The following is a 16,974-nucleotide window of genomic DNA, read 5'->3' on the forward strand; positions in this document are numbered from 1 at the left end:
CAAACTGTAACACAATCTCTGGCAGAGGTGTGTAGTGTGCAGGAGGGTATATTTGTTAGGACTGGAGAGGGAAGAGACAGTTTTGCCGCACTTAAGAATTTAAGCCTGGCTTTCCTGGGGGGTAGAGTAGGGGTTATGGTTTCCAGTCAGTAACCTAAGTCAGGGCTTTGATGGCCAGATTTAGTGTACAGGTAGATTAGTCTTGGGTGTCACCATGTCGGGAGTTTTGTTTCATCGTTTTAGCGAGGTGATCAAAACTCTACAGCATGACGAGCTGTGTTATGGGGTTAAAGGGGAGCTGTATGTCTCATTTGCAAGCCATCTTCACACCCACCGTGCTCCTGATAAACTGCTGAAATAAAAGCTCTCTTATATGTGCCTATGAATTTCTATTACCAGCGCAGAAGGTAAGCTCTTATCAGATGCGTCTTTTGAGTATAAAACCAAAAACTGATGTACTGTAGAATATAAGGAAGTTTAATTTTAACATGTTTCTTCATTAATGTAGAATCAAAACTGTCATCTCATATTCATCCATGTGTGACCTGGTACTGTATTTTATTAAATGGTACTGACAGGCTTTGTAGAAACCAGGTATGTACAGGTAGGGAAAGGGTACTGCAACCTGAGAAAACATTTCACAATCATAGAAGAAAAACACGTCATGCTGAATCCTGGCATTTGAGGGTTATGTTTCTGTACCCGTTAATGATTGCTTTTTTTTCTCAATGTATCTATGTCTTTCTGTGTCTGCAGCCCTGTGTGTGTGTCCGTGTGAACCTCTGTAAGCATATAGGAGTGTGTGAGAGAACAGAGCCAGACAGCAGTGCACATCAGTGCTCCTCTGGGTGTGATAGAGCTGGAGAAGTGCAGCCTGGGGCCTCAGTCTGATGGAGTTCACAGAGGGGGGTTACTCACTGTCTGGAGCAGAGAGTGGACTGCGTTACAAAGCACACTCCCACTCCTCCTGTCCACAGCACAGCTACTCAACCTGACCTAGATACATCTCATATCTAACCATGTTGAAGAAAATAGCTGTGATTCCTTAAAATAACTGTGATTCCCTAAACCTGTGTGCTTTACATAATAAATGAAGCAGAGTTTACTCATTTACTTTTAAGCATTTTAATGCTACTCAGTTGCCATCACATTAATGAAATTAGCATTAACATGTGATGTGCTATATTCTAATTTATAAAAGTAGGTGAAACTGTTGTTGTATTTTTAGAGTCAGTATTTAATATTCCTGTGCCCTGTCGGCCTTCAGAAACTGTTGATGTTTATACATCTTATGCATACAGTATACATGTGTGATTGAGTTTTTTTTTTGTGAGCCTCAGATGAAAGTTTTCATCCGATGTGATTGCATTGTGCTTGACTCCTTCACATACGTGCTTGTAAATTTATTTTTGCCCAGTTAAACGTATTTCACCGAAGTCATTACTGTGTAGTTGGGTGGTGGTGCTGCAATCGATTACACTGTCCAATCTAATTTATTTTACAAGGGACATCACTTCCAGGTTCCTGAGAGCTTACTAAGTAACTTTTTTCCCCCTTTCTGATTAAGGGGATGTGTAAATAAAGCAGAAAACTCTCATTGATTCTGGCCAATCCATTTATTGATGTGAAAGGATCCATTTGCTATTCCCAGCAGCTACTCCTGGGGCAGGAAAGAGCTTTTCCAGCAAAGAAGAAATATTGCCCAGGCCCAGTGAGCAGACAGATTGATAAAAAATTAAACCAGTCACAGTTTTCTTGTTTTTCTTCCCTCTCATTATTAATGGATAGGAAGGAAGCCCATTTATCAAGGAGAAGAGAAATTAATTGATGCTTGGCGTTGATTTTATTGTTGTGGCTCATGTCTGCTCCCACCACTTCATTTTGTGTGAAAGGTGTTAGATTGCAGCTTAAAAGAGACACCCACCTGTCTGCAGGGACTTGGGGAACATGAGGACATACACACACATTGCTTTGTTAGGACCTGTGGCCACACACACTCTGAAACTCATAGTAATCGTAGCGTTCTACCACAGAACAAGGCTCCATATCATTTCACCACTGAGGTCAGCACTGATGACCATCTGGAGCTGTCCCAAGGCAGATACCATGATAATGACACTTACCACTCTGGAAATAAGAAAATGTCTTACGGATTCTAATTCCTGAAATTAAAGGCCTAGTTCACATACAGTAGCTTTTGCTGCATAACAACAGTGTGGGATTCAGTGCAGTGAGCAAAGGAAAAACAATGAGCATTTCCCATTTGGTGTGCTCTGATATATACTGGCAGAAGCTGAAATTATATGCCATTTGTATTGTTGTACCATAATTTTATTTTTATGTAAATAGTTTCTCATAGCTGCCAGTAAATTCAATTGGGCTCGCACAGATAAACCACCGAATATATTTGTGTGCATGTATACAATCTTTGTGTTAATGAGACCGTGATAGTCAGAAAATACTGAGGTACACACACATTGAGATTCCAGATCTTTTAAATGGTAAGATAGAGTACTGACTGAGCACATTCATTTAGTTACAGCTGGATTTTTCTGTGGTTTAGTGTCTAAAACACTTGAGATAAGCTCTGTGCACCCTTTTCCTGCCTGTCCTGATTTTAGATACACTCCTACCAATGACTGACCTACTGTATCTGGTCTTTTTAAACAAATAACAAAATTTTAATCTAATTCCCAGGAAACAAATAGGGAAAACAATTTCACTAACATGAAATTGTTTATGACAGTTTGCCGGCAGCTCCAAGTAATGGTCTACCTGTAAAATACTCCTTATTAGGTTTCTTCCTCATAATAATAATCAGCTTTGAAAATAACATCGAGTTTGCTTATGTCTTTTCTTTCCTTAAAATATATTAAATGCTCAAGGCAGAATTCACTGTTTAAGCCAAGGTCACGCATAGACTCGTTGATTAAGGATTTTAATTTTATTTGTGTCTTTTTCCCAAGAGGGATTTGTGTTATGTGTGTTAAAGCCCTTTGGGTTCTAAGAGGCTGTGAATGTTCAGGAGTCTGTGGAGACCCTACCAGACAGCACAGCGCTAATAAGTGTTAGATACAATCCAGCCATTCCAGACTGTTGAGTAATAGTCAGTAACACTTATTATAGGGCCAGAGATTGCAAATGTATGTGTTGTCATTAAAATGATTGTAACGTAAAGAAAAGAGGAAAAAGTAGGGAAAAAAGGTGTTAGCATCAGCTTCTCGATTTATCCGGTCATACTCTGAAAAGCTTTTCTGGTTTCATTTGATTTGTAAAAGCTTTTCTTTCTGTCTACATGGTGAAAGACCTGTGTAGCTCTAGGCTGAGAGGGAAGATTGCTCAAGTTACCGATTGCCTCCTTCTTCCTTAATTCTGACTGATAACAAGCAGTTCTGATTGGAAATCTGCATCCAGAACATAACAGCCAGGAAAACACTCTGCAATAATTAACCAGGAATGGTTTGACTTGCTGTCCTTATGTACAGACATTAGCTCATTTTGTCAATCAAAGACTTTGTGAAGATGTCTGGTAAAGTCTTTACTGGATTCCCTCTCTGTTGAGTCAGTGTACATATATCCTACAGAGGATGTGAGATTTCTCCTGCAGGCAAATTATTGTCTGTAATTATTGTGTTGAAAGATGGATTTTAATTTAATTATATCAGGGTCTGCCAACAATTCTGCAGTATTTTCCCTCTGTAAAGCATTTTCTGCTTAGATATAGTTCTGCAGTGTAGATGGATCTCCTGCAAAGTTGTAGTGTCAGGTTTCAGGGCTCTTCTCTTCAGCAAAATATAGCTGAATGCACCAGAGTCCAGTTCCACCTAGGCAAGTTGTAAAGATACAGCAAGTGTTTCAGAAGCTACTTGTGCTGAAGGAGTGCCTGAGTGGACAGCTGTAGATGATAAAGTTCTTTCTTCATCTGGAGGAGTGTGGAGGGAGTGTTTGGTTTGCAACAGTACCCCTATAGGGCCAGAGAAGATTGAACACCATGTACAGCAGGGAAGACATGGTGTCTTATCATGCTGGAATCTGGTCATTTTGTTCTGTTATGTGGTTTAATTGTACAGCAGCTGCACTTGGCTGTGAAGCTGAGAATAGTTCTTTTTAAAGCTATAATTTTGAGATAGGGTCGGTGTGTCATTTTTTTACTTGCATAATTTGTTTCACTTTCCTTCTCTAAAACCTAGAGGTGAGCACTGAGGACTGAGTGCCTGGGAGTGTCATTTAAATTCTGTTTTCATTCCATCTGCCCAGCTGGCTGATATTGTGCAGAGCACTGAGTTCAGCTCAGGTGATCTCTGCATGGCTTCTAACCACATCATGTCGTGTTGAGGCCAATAACTCGCCTGACGACCTCCGCCCCTGGGTTTGCACGGCCCAGTAAAGGCAGGTGTGTTAACCCCCTGCTCCACCTGCCTCCCTATCTGAGACTATTCCAGCAGACAGCCACCCAGCAAGCCTGCGCTCTCTGCGGAGCCATGAGAAATTGCTCTTGACAGCTGATTTGTTGGTTGTCAGAAGTCTTCCACGTGGTGCCGATAAGGGAGAAAGGACTGGGATAGAAAACTAAATGCATCTCATGCATATGATTTAAACCCCCCTCATACTGCAGAAGGCCAGGACTACAGTCACATATAAAGCTCTCTCCAGAAATCAGTCAAAGTGTCTGTGTGCAGTCCACACACATTGCAGTCAGGTTCTCATTGGGAAAATAAGCTACCACACAGCTAATCTGTATTTTTGTAAGTTTGCTGCTATAAATACTAAGAGTTTCATATTCAGTTTTCAGTCTGTCTTGATTTGCTTGAAGGTACTTGTCACAAACAAATCAGCAGGAAAAATGGGCAGTGTTGTGCTAACCTACTGAATTTTCTGGGCTACAGTCATATTGACTGACATCTTTCTTTTGCTTTTTTAAAAAAACATGGAATTTATGATTATATGTTCATAGTTTGCCTTGAGGTTTTTATGTTTTCTTACTCTGCAGGCAACACATACTGCTTATAGAACTAAAAAAGGTTCTTTAGTGTTGGAAGACATAGAGTTTTCTTGCATATGCTTTTGTGTGTGTCCATAAAAATGACAGCTAGGTTGCTAAATGCTTCTGACATCTCCTTTCCTACATGGGAGATTGTGATTGATATTTAGAGAAGAAAAACATACCAGTATGTGAAGCAAAAAAAACGAGGCGAATTCAAAACAATGACATCTTTTTTGATTAGCTGACACAGCAGGCGGGCTCGGCGGTGTTTAGCGTTATGAAAGCCGTTGATCTGAAAAAGGCCTGGGGCTGGCTGAGCCAGGGTTTATTCCAGAGGACAGGCTTGATCTGCCGGGCAGGGAGAGAGACAGCAGGCATCAAACAGCTTTTTAACTGGCCTGCATCCACCCCATCCTTTGAGCAGAGCGGCAGGAGGGGGCGCTGGTTGGAAGGGAGTTTGGCCTATGAATGGCGCTTTCAACACTCTGACTGCCTGCTTTATTAGCCTCTGAGTGGCCCCAGGATGTCCTGATGAGGTCGTAGAGGAAGTGCTTCAGAGAATGGAGGTTACTGGATAATAAGCTCCAGATCCTGCCAGAGCCCCCTCCCCCCCCCCTCCACCCCGAAAGGACTGTGCATATCTGCCACAGCCATTTGCACAGCTTTTTATAGCAATAATTATTACAGTAGCAACTGCCATACTTATTGGGACAGTAATGTTTGAGAGGGGCTGCATGAAGAAAGTTGTACTGAAAGGTCAGCTGTGAGCATGTGAACTTGCATCACACTTCCGATCCTCTTTACCCCTGTAAAGTATTTAATTTACAGTTAACAACTCAGTTCTACTCAACAACTGTATGCTCTGTGCTTGGTCAGTGGCTTTTTAATGCATTTAGCTGCTGGTTAATAGATACAAACGACTTGGTTTGGAGGGCCCCATGGCACTTTTCAAAAGAGAAGGGGTGGTAACTCTGGGGTGGAACAGCCTGACCTCTCGAATGTTTCCCCTTAACTCTGTTGGCCAAACAATTTCTCACTTCTCCACCTGATGTACTGTGCAGTGGGACTGTAGGCACAAAATGTATTCTATCTATATATTTATTGACTTTTTTTTTAAAGTGTAGTACAAGGTAGTGTAGATCCCAGAACTTACCTCGGAACTGCGTCTCTGGGCTCCCCCTTCTGTATGTTCTTATTCCACACCCAGTGCGAGCCATGGTCTGTGGTTTCCCCACTGTCATCCCCATTATCCTTCTCACTCTCCCTTACCTTTGGAGTTCATCGAACTTGGAGAGAAATGTGAAAACTGTAACATACCCTGCCAGAACTGGACAGGAGACAGCTTCTGGTTGGCTTTTCCTTATGTTTTTGGAGTCTTGGAAGCTCGTTTTAGTCAAAACCCTGGAGGATTTGTAGACTTTGCATTGCACGTTTACTAGTGAGACATTATAGTAGTGGTGCACTATTTAACATGGTGTTTTAGAATGATTTTAAGTATACATTCAAGGACTGTCTAGTTGGAAGACAAAACAGAAAGATTTGAATAGCTGGTCAAATATTATTCTTTGGAAAAGTTCAATATCAGTAATTTTGCTCATGGACCACCTTTACAATGAAAATAACATTAATGCTTAAATCTTAGGTAAAGGAAAGAGTTAAAGCTGAATTTCATTTAAAAAATAACATGGCCAGTCTGTGAAATAACTGTGATATTCGGGGCTTACATTAACATAAAAATAAGAGCTTGTTATACAGAGAAATATCAATGAAGGGAACACAAAATACATTTAATGAAATTCAGATGCAAGGCCTAGCTCCATGAATCTCATTAAATAGGCTTTGTGTTTTTTTTTCTTCGCTTTGTCTGTGAAGTAGGCATGCGGTACTTCTAATAATGTCTGAGATTTCGTAATTTTCATGGTAAAAAAACTGTGTACTGTAGAGTACTACACATAAAACATACATCATTAGGTACTGATAAAGCATAAACTGCAGCATTTTTAGAGCTAGACAAAAATGTTAAAATGTATTACAGAGGATGTTAATAATATATAGCATAAATGGTGCTTATCGAGCATACAGTTTATGCCAGTGAGATTCCAGATTAAAATATAATTAAGATTTTATTTGCATTTTCAAAAGTATAGTCTTTAGCACCACAGTTCCTTTCAACAAAGCTGTCTCTTCTCTTTCCTGGAGAACTTATTTACCATGACACTTTTTGTCTTTTCATTGTTTTGTGAACGCAAAAATCGTGTAAGCCAATATTCTTCAAACATGCTTCCTGATTAGTCTGCTACTTCAAAGCATAGTGTACATGAGCCAAATTTCGTTTAAAATTTAGCTGCAGGTTTTGGTAGAGTAACAGCCTATGAAGAGGCTTTGTACTCCAGGTTCATTTGGTGGAAATCCATAATCCTAGAATAGGGAAGTAGACAAATAGTTTTTTTTCAGATGCTTAATTTTGAGGGAATGCAGTTCTTGTGTTCACTTTGTACATATCCCGTATTGCAGAAGGTGCACCTTGTCTAATTGCTCTCTCTGTCTCTGTCTCTCCCTCTCTCTCTTCTGGGCAGGATTCGGCTTTGTAACTTTCGAGAATGAGGATGTCGTGGAAAAAGTCTGTGAAATCCATTTTCATGAAATCAATAATAAAATGGTAAGTCAGTTTCACCTTCAGAAATTTTCAATCTGACCAGATTAATATTTTATTTTCTTTTTAGCAGAACATTAATAAGAGCATGGAAGTTAAGAGGGTGGCACTGCGGTGGGTCTCAAGGGAGGGGGTGGTGGAGGAGGTGTCTGTGCGCCCTGCTGCATCTCCCAGTTGGGGCAGTTGGATTGAGAGGCAGTAGTGTGTGTACGCAACCCCCACCTCCACCCCCCTACTGGTCGGAAACCGTGAAATTGTGTCTGTGAGTCCCGTCTGTCTGCCAGCTGTACCTCCCTCTACAGCTCTGGCACTCAAGTAATGACTCGGTCTCTCACCTCTTCCATAAATTATTGAGCAAGGAAATGAAACTACCTGTGAAGGGTTTTGAATGGGAGCAGACCGCTGGGCCAGCATCAGTGCTTGACCTGTTTCTGAGTACTGAAAGTTCTTAGATCTTCCTAAACCAGGCTAGTCCAGTGCTTCACTGCAGTAGATGTGGCTGTGTTTAGCGAAGAGATTTTGTGTTTGTTTGTTTCCTCATGCCCCGGAAAATAATAAATGGCACGCAGGAACACCAGACAGTTTCAGTAATTCATTTATTTTATTTTTCATGCAGGGTACAAAATTACAGCTGAATGCATAAGGAAAACAAATTAGTGTTGTCTGCTGGCCTGACTCAGTAACCAGCTTAGGCTAATCACAAAGGCTCTGAGCTTCTTAACAAAGTACTGGGTTCAGATTGGATAGTACACATCCTCCGTTACTATAAGACAGCTCACTTGGGTTTCCTTTAGTGCAGTCAGGCAGTGTAGCCCCTGACTGTTTTGTGCTTTCTAACCCCAAGGAATGGAAAAGCTCACTTTAAGCTTTTGAACTCAATGCATTGTCCTCTGTATGTCTTCCATCGCTGTAGGAGCTTCTTGACCGATGGATGAAATTTCTGGAGTTAGAATAGGAATGAAGTGCTTTCTAGATTCCAGATAGATGTGTTCTTCAGTGTGTAAGCACTTTAAACCAATCAATGAAAAATTGCAGCTTTCATTTAATCAGATAAGCGCATTGAGGTGGGGAGAAGAAAAATCATTAACAGCGGTGAGCTGGGTAAGAGTCCTAGGACTGGGGATTGAGCTTGGACTCTGGGAAGATCCCAGTGAGAGAGAAGCCAATATCAAAGCCTTGCATCCCTGGAATGGACACAGTGGTAGCAGATCTTTTAAGAGAATATGATTTTATTGATTTTTATATGATATTTCATCAAATGGTTTCATTGTTCAGGGAGCACAATGTGAGTGCTTTATTTTTTTTTCCTTTTGCTGAGCATAGTTCTGCCTTCATTGACTGACTGGATTAAATTGGGCTATGAGGGAATTGCGTGCATCGTTAATATCAGTTGTAGTGAAAAGAGAAAAGAAAGATATTTCAAGCATAGCATCCATTACTGACAATTTATCTCTCATTAATGACAACTTTGTTAAAGTTTCTCATCTCTCATTGGGAAGCCTGCTTTGATGGTGCAAATAAATGGGTGCTGGAAAAGTTTAAAAAATTGAGGTAGTAGGTAAGGACATTTTAGTGGTATCTTTCTTCACATACAAGAATACTGTATGCTTTGGATGGATTCCTGTCTCCCTCCTCTTTTCGTCTGATGTCCGACAAGATCAAAGCAATCTCTGAAGCATCATCTGCTAGGAGCTTGTGTGGATATTTGACTTGCTAATTTATGCATTTTTTTAAATGCAATAATGATGTACTTCATACTTGAAAACATCTAAGCAATTGTAGGTCCCAGTTTACTGCCATTTCAGCACCAACTTCCTCTGACCCTAAACCCCCTTTTTAACTGAAAGCAATAACAACAATGTGCATCTTCACTGAACTGGATTCGGATGCTCTGGCCGACCCAGCATTAAACTAGTGCTGTCAAGATTTCAATAAGCTGTAAATTGTTACAAATCGTGCCAGATTCTGAAAGGCTAGACCACTGAGACACATGTTGCCTCATCTCAGACTTGTAGCTCTTCACTGGAATCCTCTTGCTGATCTGTGCCTTTGATTCTGACTCTGGGCACGCAGAACTCCATAAAACATTTAGCAGACTTCCCCTTGCTATAAAGAGGAAGGCTTGAACTGAACAGAACTCAAACTGCTTCGTTTTAGCCCTCTAAGCTCTGACACAGCACTGACATCTGGGTAGGAAGAGACAGAAAAAGAAACAAAGGAAAGGGGTTTGGACTTGCTTTGTTTAAAGATCGAAGAATTTTTGGCAAAGAAATCAGAACAATTCAGAAGGATTATGAAAGTGAATTACCCCCTCTATCTTTTATTTATATGTACAACTTTTTCCTACTTTTCTATAAAGACAAGGAAATTAATCCCTATTTTGTTCTTTATTCTTTTGATGTATTCCATTTATGCCACACGTTAAACCAGTCTTACCCAAATCCGTCATTAACAGTGGCAAATATATCCATGCTGTTATAGGTTGTTATACTCACTTGTGTGAAGTACATTACTGAGCCTGTTAAACTCCAAGACTCTCTTCCTTTCAAATCAGTGGAACAGGTCCTTCATGACTGCTGGGTCTGAGCTTACAGAACCTAAACATTCAGTAAATAAGACTAACATAATAGGTAAAATGATTAATGATAATCTAAAATAAGAAAACAATTATTAGTAATGTTACTTATGAGACTTTAAATGACATTTTAAAAATTCACTGTTAGTGAAAAGAACAGAGATAACTGCAGTCTAGATCAGATTTGACTCAATTCACATTTTACATTTAATATATAAACATGAACAAAAATTAATTAAAAAAAAGCCTTTAGTGCAACTCCATAAACATTCTATGTGAATACATGTGTTAATGTTTTTATTTGGGAGTTCAGCTGTCACAGTGGGAGTCATGCATCCAACTTTTTACATGGATTCATATGAGAAATTAGTTTTTGATTTGCAAATCAGTTTTCAGGAAAGCACCCACCCCATAAATCAAGACCTACCTGTTCTTATACATACAGTAGTATGTGTTTGATGTTCCAAGAGGAGCCGTTATGATATACTGTTGGATACTAACCCATATCGCGTTCTGTTGCATGTCCTGCGAGGAGTTCCTTCTCCCTTTGACTGCTGGTTGCATGAGTTACCCATGATTTATGTCAGTGGTTCCAAATGCTGGTTCTGCTGACCCACACACCTGCTGTTTTTCATCCCTTTCCACCTTCATTAGATATTTGAAGCCTTGCTTGATCAAAGAATATGCTTCAGTTGAATATTGATTTTTTTGTTTCTCATCAAAAGTTTGGTATTTTATTTCACTTACAAAATACAACGGTTAAAGCTCCAATGTGTTCAAGAGCCGGGAGCAAAGAGTTTAAATTAATCGGACTACGTCAGTGAGGGGTTTGATTATGTAACTGAGGGCTTGGCTGGAACAAAAACCAACAGGTATGTGGGTCAGCAGCACCAAGACTAGGAACCACTGATATAAGTGACGCTAATCCTTCCATACAAGCTCCTCTCTATGGGGGCTTCATTCCACTTCCATTTTCATTCAAGTGAAGGGGAAGAAAAACGACAGCAGTGACTGGGTTTGGCATGAGTTGGCCAAGTTTGGTTGTATTGTATGAAAGTGCCATGTTGGGAGTGACAGAGTGATCTGTAGAAAAAAAAGGATCCAGCTAAATGGCTTCCCAGCACCTTATCCATCTGGCAGCAGAGTGCAGTGGTGTGTACTAAGCTAGAGTGACCCCTGGGTCTCTAGACTTCTGTGCTTCTAGCATGTCATCAATAGGAAGTCCAGCATAATCCTTTGAAGATTGAAGCGGTGCTGTGGCTTTCAGTGGAGTTTAATACGTATTGATGCGACCACAAAATCCCTGCAGTTGACTGGCTCTGTGGCACTTACTCAGTTACATCAACTAATTTTAGAACAGGCCTGCCACTCAGGATGTTATTTATAGGCGCATGGTTGACATGATGGAAGAAGTGAGCAGATCTTGAACTCTTACAAAGGCAGCTCTTCTGGGAAAACCCTCTGTGCTTCTGATGTTGTTTGTTTTTAGTCCAGAGGCCTTTGGATAACACATTAAAACCAAGGTCCTTCTCTCTTGTTCTGTTCAGTGTCCGTTTACTACGCAGTGACCCTGAAGTCAGTGTGCTCACCTTCTTAGACAAAGGGATGTTGATCTTGAAAGACTGCCATCTCAAAAGAGGCCAGGGTATTTTCTCTCACAGCCAGGAAAGAGTACCTTCTTAGCTTTTTAACATTTCTAACCTAATTTCTGCTGCTGCTCTGCAAGCTCTCAGGAATTTGAAGTAAATCAGAAATTGGAGGGTAGTTGTAAAAAGTGATTTTCTGTTGATGGTTATGTTAATTAAGTAAATTAATTTAACTCTGGTAATCTTACATATTCTCTAAATATTATTTAATTACCTTGCCTAATTATTAGCACAGCCAATAAACTCCACTTTAAGGTGCTTCTATTTACCTTCTTTATAATTGTCTCTCAAACTAATAAATACTGCCACCCAGTGGATAGTGTCAACAAGAAACTGTGCTTTCAGACAGTTTGCAGGTAGAGGTATTTTTATTTTATGGCTGCAAGCCCTGTAATAGTTAATTTGTTCAACTCATCAGCAACCTCAATTACTAACTCTTATCACTAAATCTTACTGATGGTACTTTTAATACTTCAGATTGATTTTTATGGATGCTGCCAAAGTAAAAGTCTTAGGAGTACAGCAATATGAAATAGAAATATATAAATAGATTGAAAAACAATCTTTCTGAGACACTTTATAGTGACTGCAACCATTAAAGAATTATCTGGTAAAATTAAGATGAGTGACAACAAATGTTTGGATTTGTGGTATTATCTTTGTTATGGTTAAATGTTCCACTCTTAATTTCACCGTTTTTATTTCCACCACTTTCTGCGGTTTATATAAAGTTTCCAATAAGAACATTTTAGATCAACAACAGTATGGACTGACAGTAGCTTAAAGGACACTTGTGTAGGATGATATCGGGACTCAGCACAAGTAACTGTCCTTTAGTCTGGTCAGGAAACCATTCAAATTGGCAGTTTCACATCTGAGATTGCAGGTGTTCTAAGATGAATTGCAAAGCTTTTTTTTTACAGAATAACTGTATTGGTCTAATGCTGAGAATGTTATAATATTCTAAAAACTTTACATTTTGTTTATTTGCTTGTTTGTTTATGGTGTATGAGTGCATAAAGAATAGCACAGTAGCTGCAACATCAAGATTGGTTCAGGTCAAGATGAATACAAGAATCTTCCTTTGTTGTTTTTTTGCTCGTTCTGCCATACTTGATACAATTAAGATTTATCAGATGATACAATCTCATCGGCCACCACTGTCTACATACAGCACACTGTACAGAGATCTGAAACATCTAGCACCCCCTAATCACCTTGAGCATGTTTTTGAATTTTTAATAGAGTTCAGTGAGTTTTGAGCCAGACGAGATTTTCGAATGCATTAGTAGTTGCTTTGCTTTCTGCAGACTGTCTGCTAATTAAATACAATAAAAATGAAATAATTTTTAACAAGCGTAATGTTATTTAAGAATGTAACAGCATGGAAGAATACAGGTATCCTACATTATAGTTAACAGAAGTTATAGGGAAATATTTATTTTGCAGTCTTTTGTAAGTGATCTTTTTCATCTTTGGTTTCAAGGCTTTAGTATTAAGGGTAAATTGCAGTCCACAATGGAATTGCATCAGTTCCTTAAACAGAATAATGTACATTGCGAAAATTAAAAAAATAACAATGCTTTTTTCCTGCTGCATTAGCACAAGATATACTGTTTTAAGGTCTTATGGCTGATCTTTGAAAGAGTTAATAATGTGTCTGCTGTCCAGGCTACCTTGCAGACTTGACTCTCTCAGCTGACCTGGGCCCCTGTTAGCTCCTGGAAAGTGCCCTGTCCATTAGCATGTATGATAAGTGTTGTCTGCATCAACAGCCCAAGCAGTTCAATTTAATTTCTGCCTTTCCATGCTGTGGCTCGGGCTTGCAATATCATTTTGAGATAATCTACTGCTGTGAAGAGAAAAGTGGCAGTTCTTGGTTGTGGAATTGACTCTTATTTTCCTTTTTTAAGCACCAGCACATTTACTGTCAGTGAGAGCATGAAACAAACCCCAGACATGAGAGTGATGTGCCTGAGTCAAAGCTTTTTAACTCCAAAAGGCACTTTCAGTAACAAAGCTCTTTTTGCTCATGTGTGCACAGAACATGAATTTAGGTGACACACTAAGAGCAAACGATATGTTAACCAGATGAATTTACATGAGTTTTAAAATTTGTTTTGTTATTGTAAGAATCTGTAGTTTTTAATAATGTTCATCATACATTTAGTATACTTCGTTTTTTTTTTCTTAGGTTACTGTTCTGTGTTGTAAATATTGTTACACTTTTTCTTTGGGCTGTAACTTTGCATCACAGCAATCATTTTCAAAGCAATGCTCCTTATTTGTTTAAGATGTCAGTATTAACAAAGTAAAAACATCATTGACTTTCCTAAAACTGCAAAACAATGTATTGGAATTTACAGCATACCCTATATCTAACTCTGTTTTATAGCTACATAACAGTAGATGAAATAACATTCAAAGAAAGGCAAGTAATAAACTGCTTAGAGATACAACAGTGAGAATAAGCAGCATTACTCACAGTGCAGACAGGTTCATGTGTAATCTAGAGCCAACTCAGAGTTATGATGAAATGCTTTAGATTTGATTTTGATTTTTATTTGGTTTCCTGCACTTGCTCCAGTATAGTAAAATAGATGTACTGTTTTGGAGGCATAAATAGCTTCTGACAGCATTTTTGTGGGTGAATATAGATTTCTATGTCATAGGCGAAATAGCTGTAAGTGTATCAATAATGTACAGGGCCCCAAGTCTCAGATGTAATTTAATTCAAGTTGCTATGAATTATGCTTTGCTGTTAAGTTGAGGGTTCTGCGCCTTTGGGTAGCAGAGCAGTGGTTTTTGCACCAGGAAGCTCAGCAAACAAGATAGAACATTTTGTCATTTCTGACCTTTCACATGTCAGTGAAATTTATGTTTGGGTGTTATTTCTCATAATGGAATGCTCTGGTGCTTCACATAGTATTTTCCTGGAGGGTGCTTGTGAACAGTGTGATGGTGGGGTTCAAGGCTGACAGTCTTCATAGACTGTCAGAGAGTGACGTTGTGTATTAAATGTATGACACGTTGATCATTTTATTTTCAAAATACTGTACAAAACTTGACTTTCATGCCACAGGTTGCTGTTTACAGTGAGGAATTTGTGGCATGATGTTATTCTATTTAAAAAAAAGACAACCAGAAGATGTAAACATTGTATGCATGTGTATTGAACTGGAGTTTAATATGAATCACAGTTCCTCTGATCATGCTTTTGAAAAGAAAGGGGTTGCATATCTTTTGGTCTGCAAAGGTTGTGCATTGCTGGCTCTTGTCCATGACTTTGTTCTTCAGAGCTGCATGCACTGTAGAATAACATTTCAGTGACTACAAAACAAAAAATAACACTCTCCTCCTTTCCTGCTCTAAACTGAGGATGCACTCTCCTGTTTTGGTGATAATTCTGTTCAGAGTTGCAGATCTTTGCCAGAGACTTACAGAGGTAGTCTATATTGGCTTTTGGCCAAGGCAGCCACAGAACGTATTCCACCTCACCGACCTCTTCTACAATGACACAAACAGGGAAGCCTCACCCCCAACACCCCACTAGTTAGGACAATGGTCTTAAGACTATAACACAGGAAACAAATCTGTTATCAGTCCATATGTCCAACAACAGTGGTCACAGGCAGAGTCTAAAGAGTAGATTACAAATTAAGGAAAGAAAATGAGGGGAAAGACTTCAAACAATATTTTTTTTCTTTTAATGGGAATGGGGGAGGCTAATATTTCTGCACAGATCAAGTAACCTCTAGAGCTGTAGCTGTAAAAATGGCAACACAGTGTAACTGACCAGACATGACTAATGATACTACACTGGGTTTATCCTCCTTGCCAGTCAAGCAATCAGGTCTGATTCCAGGGTGTGATGGTGGCATTGCCTGCCATATTCCAGCTCGATTGGAAACCTGTGGACCAATAAGTGTGGAGCCAATCAGTATAGACCCCCTGTGTTTCATGCATGCTGTTCTAAGCCAGGGGGCACTATCTGCTTCCTGTATATTTCCAGACGGTCAGACCTGATTTCTTTTTTCTGTAGATTTTCTCTTGTCTACCTTAATAAATGGTCTGTCTTTCTGCTGGGATTGAAAATAACACTGATTTCGAGACAGGCCTTTTGATATGTGTGTTCTGCAAGGAATATTAACTCAGTCATTGTGACAATCTCTGCTGAACAGTGGAACATTTGTCTGTTTGTGGGTTACTTTGTTTGTTTAAGTGCCTTTCATGTACCCTGGTGTTTGATTCATGCATTCAAAAATGACTCATTCTGCATTTTTATTTTTTGCATTCTGGAATCAATTTTAAAATAATTCCAGGCTCAGAATGAAAAGAATCCACAGTCTTCTTTACTGTCACTGGCAGTGGCACTATCTGACAACAAGCTGAACATCTGCTTGAAGATAAAAAGGACAAAGTTGTTCATTGATGTTCATTATAAGAGAGAAAGAGCAAATGGCTTGATCAGATTTTTCAAAAATCAGTTAACTGATTTTCAGTACTCATTTAACGACCACCTCATTAACCATACTCTGTGATTAATGAATTCCAGACTAAGGGGTTAATTAAATGATGAATGAGAAAGATTGAGGAGATTCAGTGTAAGAGTTGTGTGTGTGCGCCTGTTGAAAGAAACTGACCAAGGCGCACGTCAGAATTTACAAGGAAGTTGAGTTAATAGTGATAAATTAAGTTTCATTCAAATAGAATTGCAGACTTAAGACTGCTAACAGGTCTTAACTAAGTTCATCACACTTTTCATTCATGGTTCAGGCTAACCTTAACCCAGTCACTGCAGATTAGTGAGATTATTTTTAAAACCTTTGCTAAAGATGTTCCAGAATAGGAAACAGTTACCGAAATGGTCATTTATGAGACCTGGAAAAAGGGTTAAAAGGTTGTGAAAATCCATTCATATTAGTTAATTCTCCAAGTGTTTAGCACTATGGCTTGCATGAACATTTGATGGGGACATTTGCTCCTACCTGTCTGAAACACATGGGGTAATTTGCTTCCAATTAGGCAGGTAGTAATCACAAGGCACTGCTGCCCACGGCCTCACTGTCTCAGGCATTTAACCTCACATTTCCTAAATTGGAAAATTATTGAAAAC

General features: G+C 39.3%; 1 protein-coding gene across 24 annotated transcripts in view; it reads left to right on the forward strand.

The window, feature by feature from the left end:
• msi2b (musashi RNA-binding protein 2b) overlaps window positions 1-16,974 on the forward strand; it is a 249,468-nt gene that overhangs the window by 162,683 nt on the left and 69,811 nt on the right. For all 24 annotated transcript variants that reach the window (XM_088615733.1, XM_088615744.1, XM_088615730.1 and 21 more), the window contains exon 8: window positions 7,561-7,643. In XM_088615733.1, the coding sequence (XP_088471859.1) occupies window positions 7,561-7,643 (83 nt within the window). The remainder of the gene's footprint in view (window positions 1-7,560; window positions 7,644-16,974) is intronic.

Source organism: Lepisosteus platostomus, chromosome 22, assembly GCF_059453375.1.
Source record: "Lepisosteus platostomus isolate fLepPlt1 chromosome 22, fLepPlt1.hap1, whole genome shotgun sequence".
NCBI classification, from domain to species: Eukaryota; Metazoa; Chordata; class Actinopteri; order Semionotiformes; family Lepisosteidae; genus Lepisosteus; species Lepisosteus platostomus.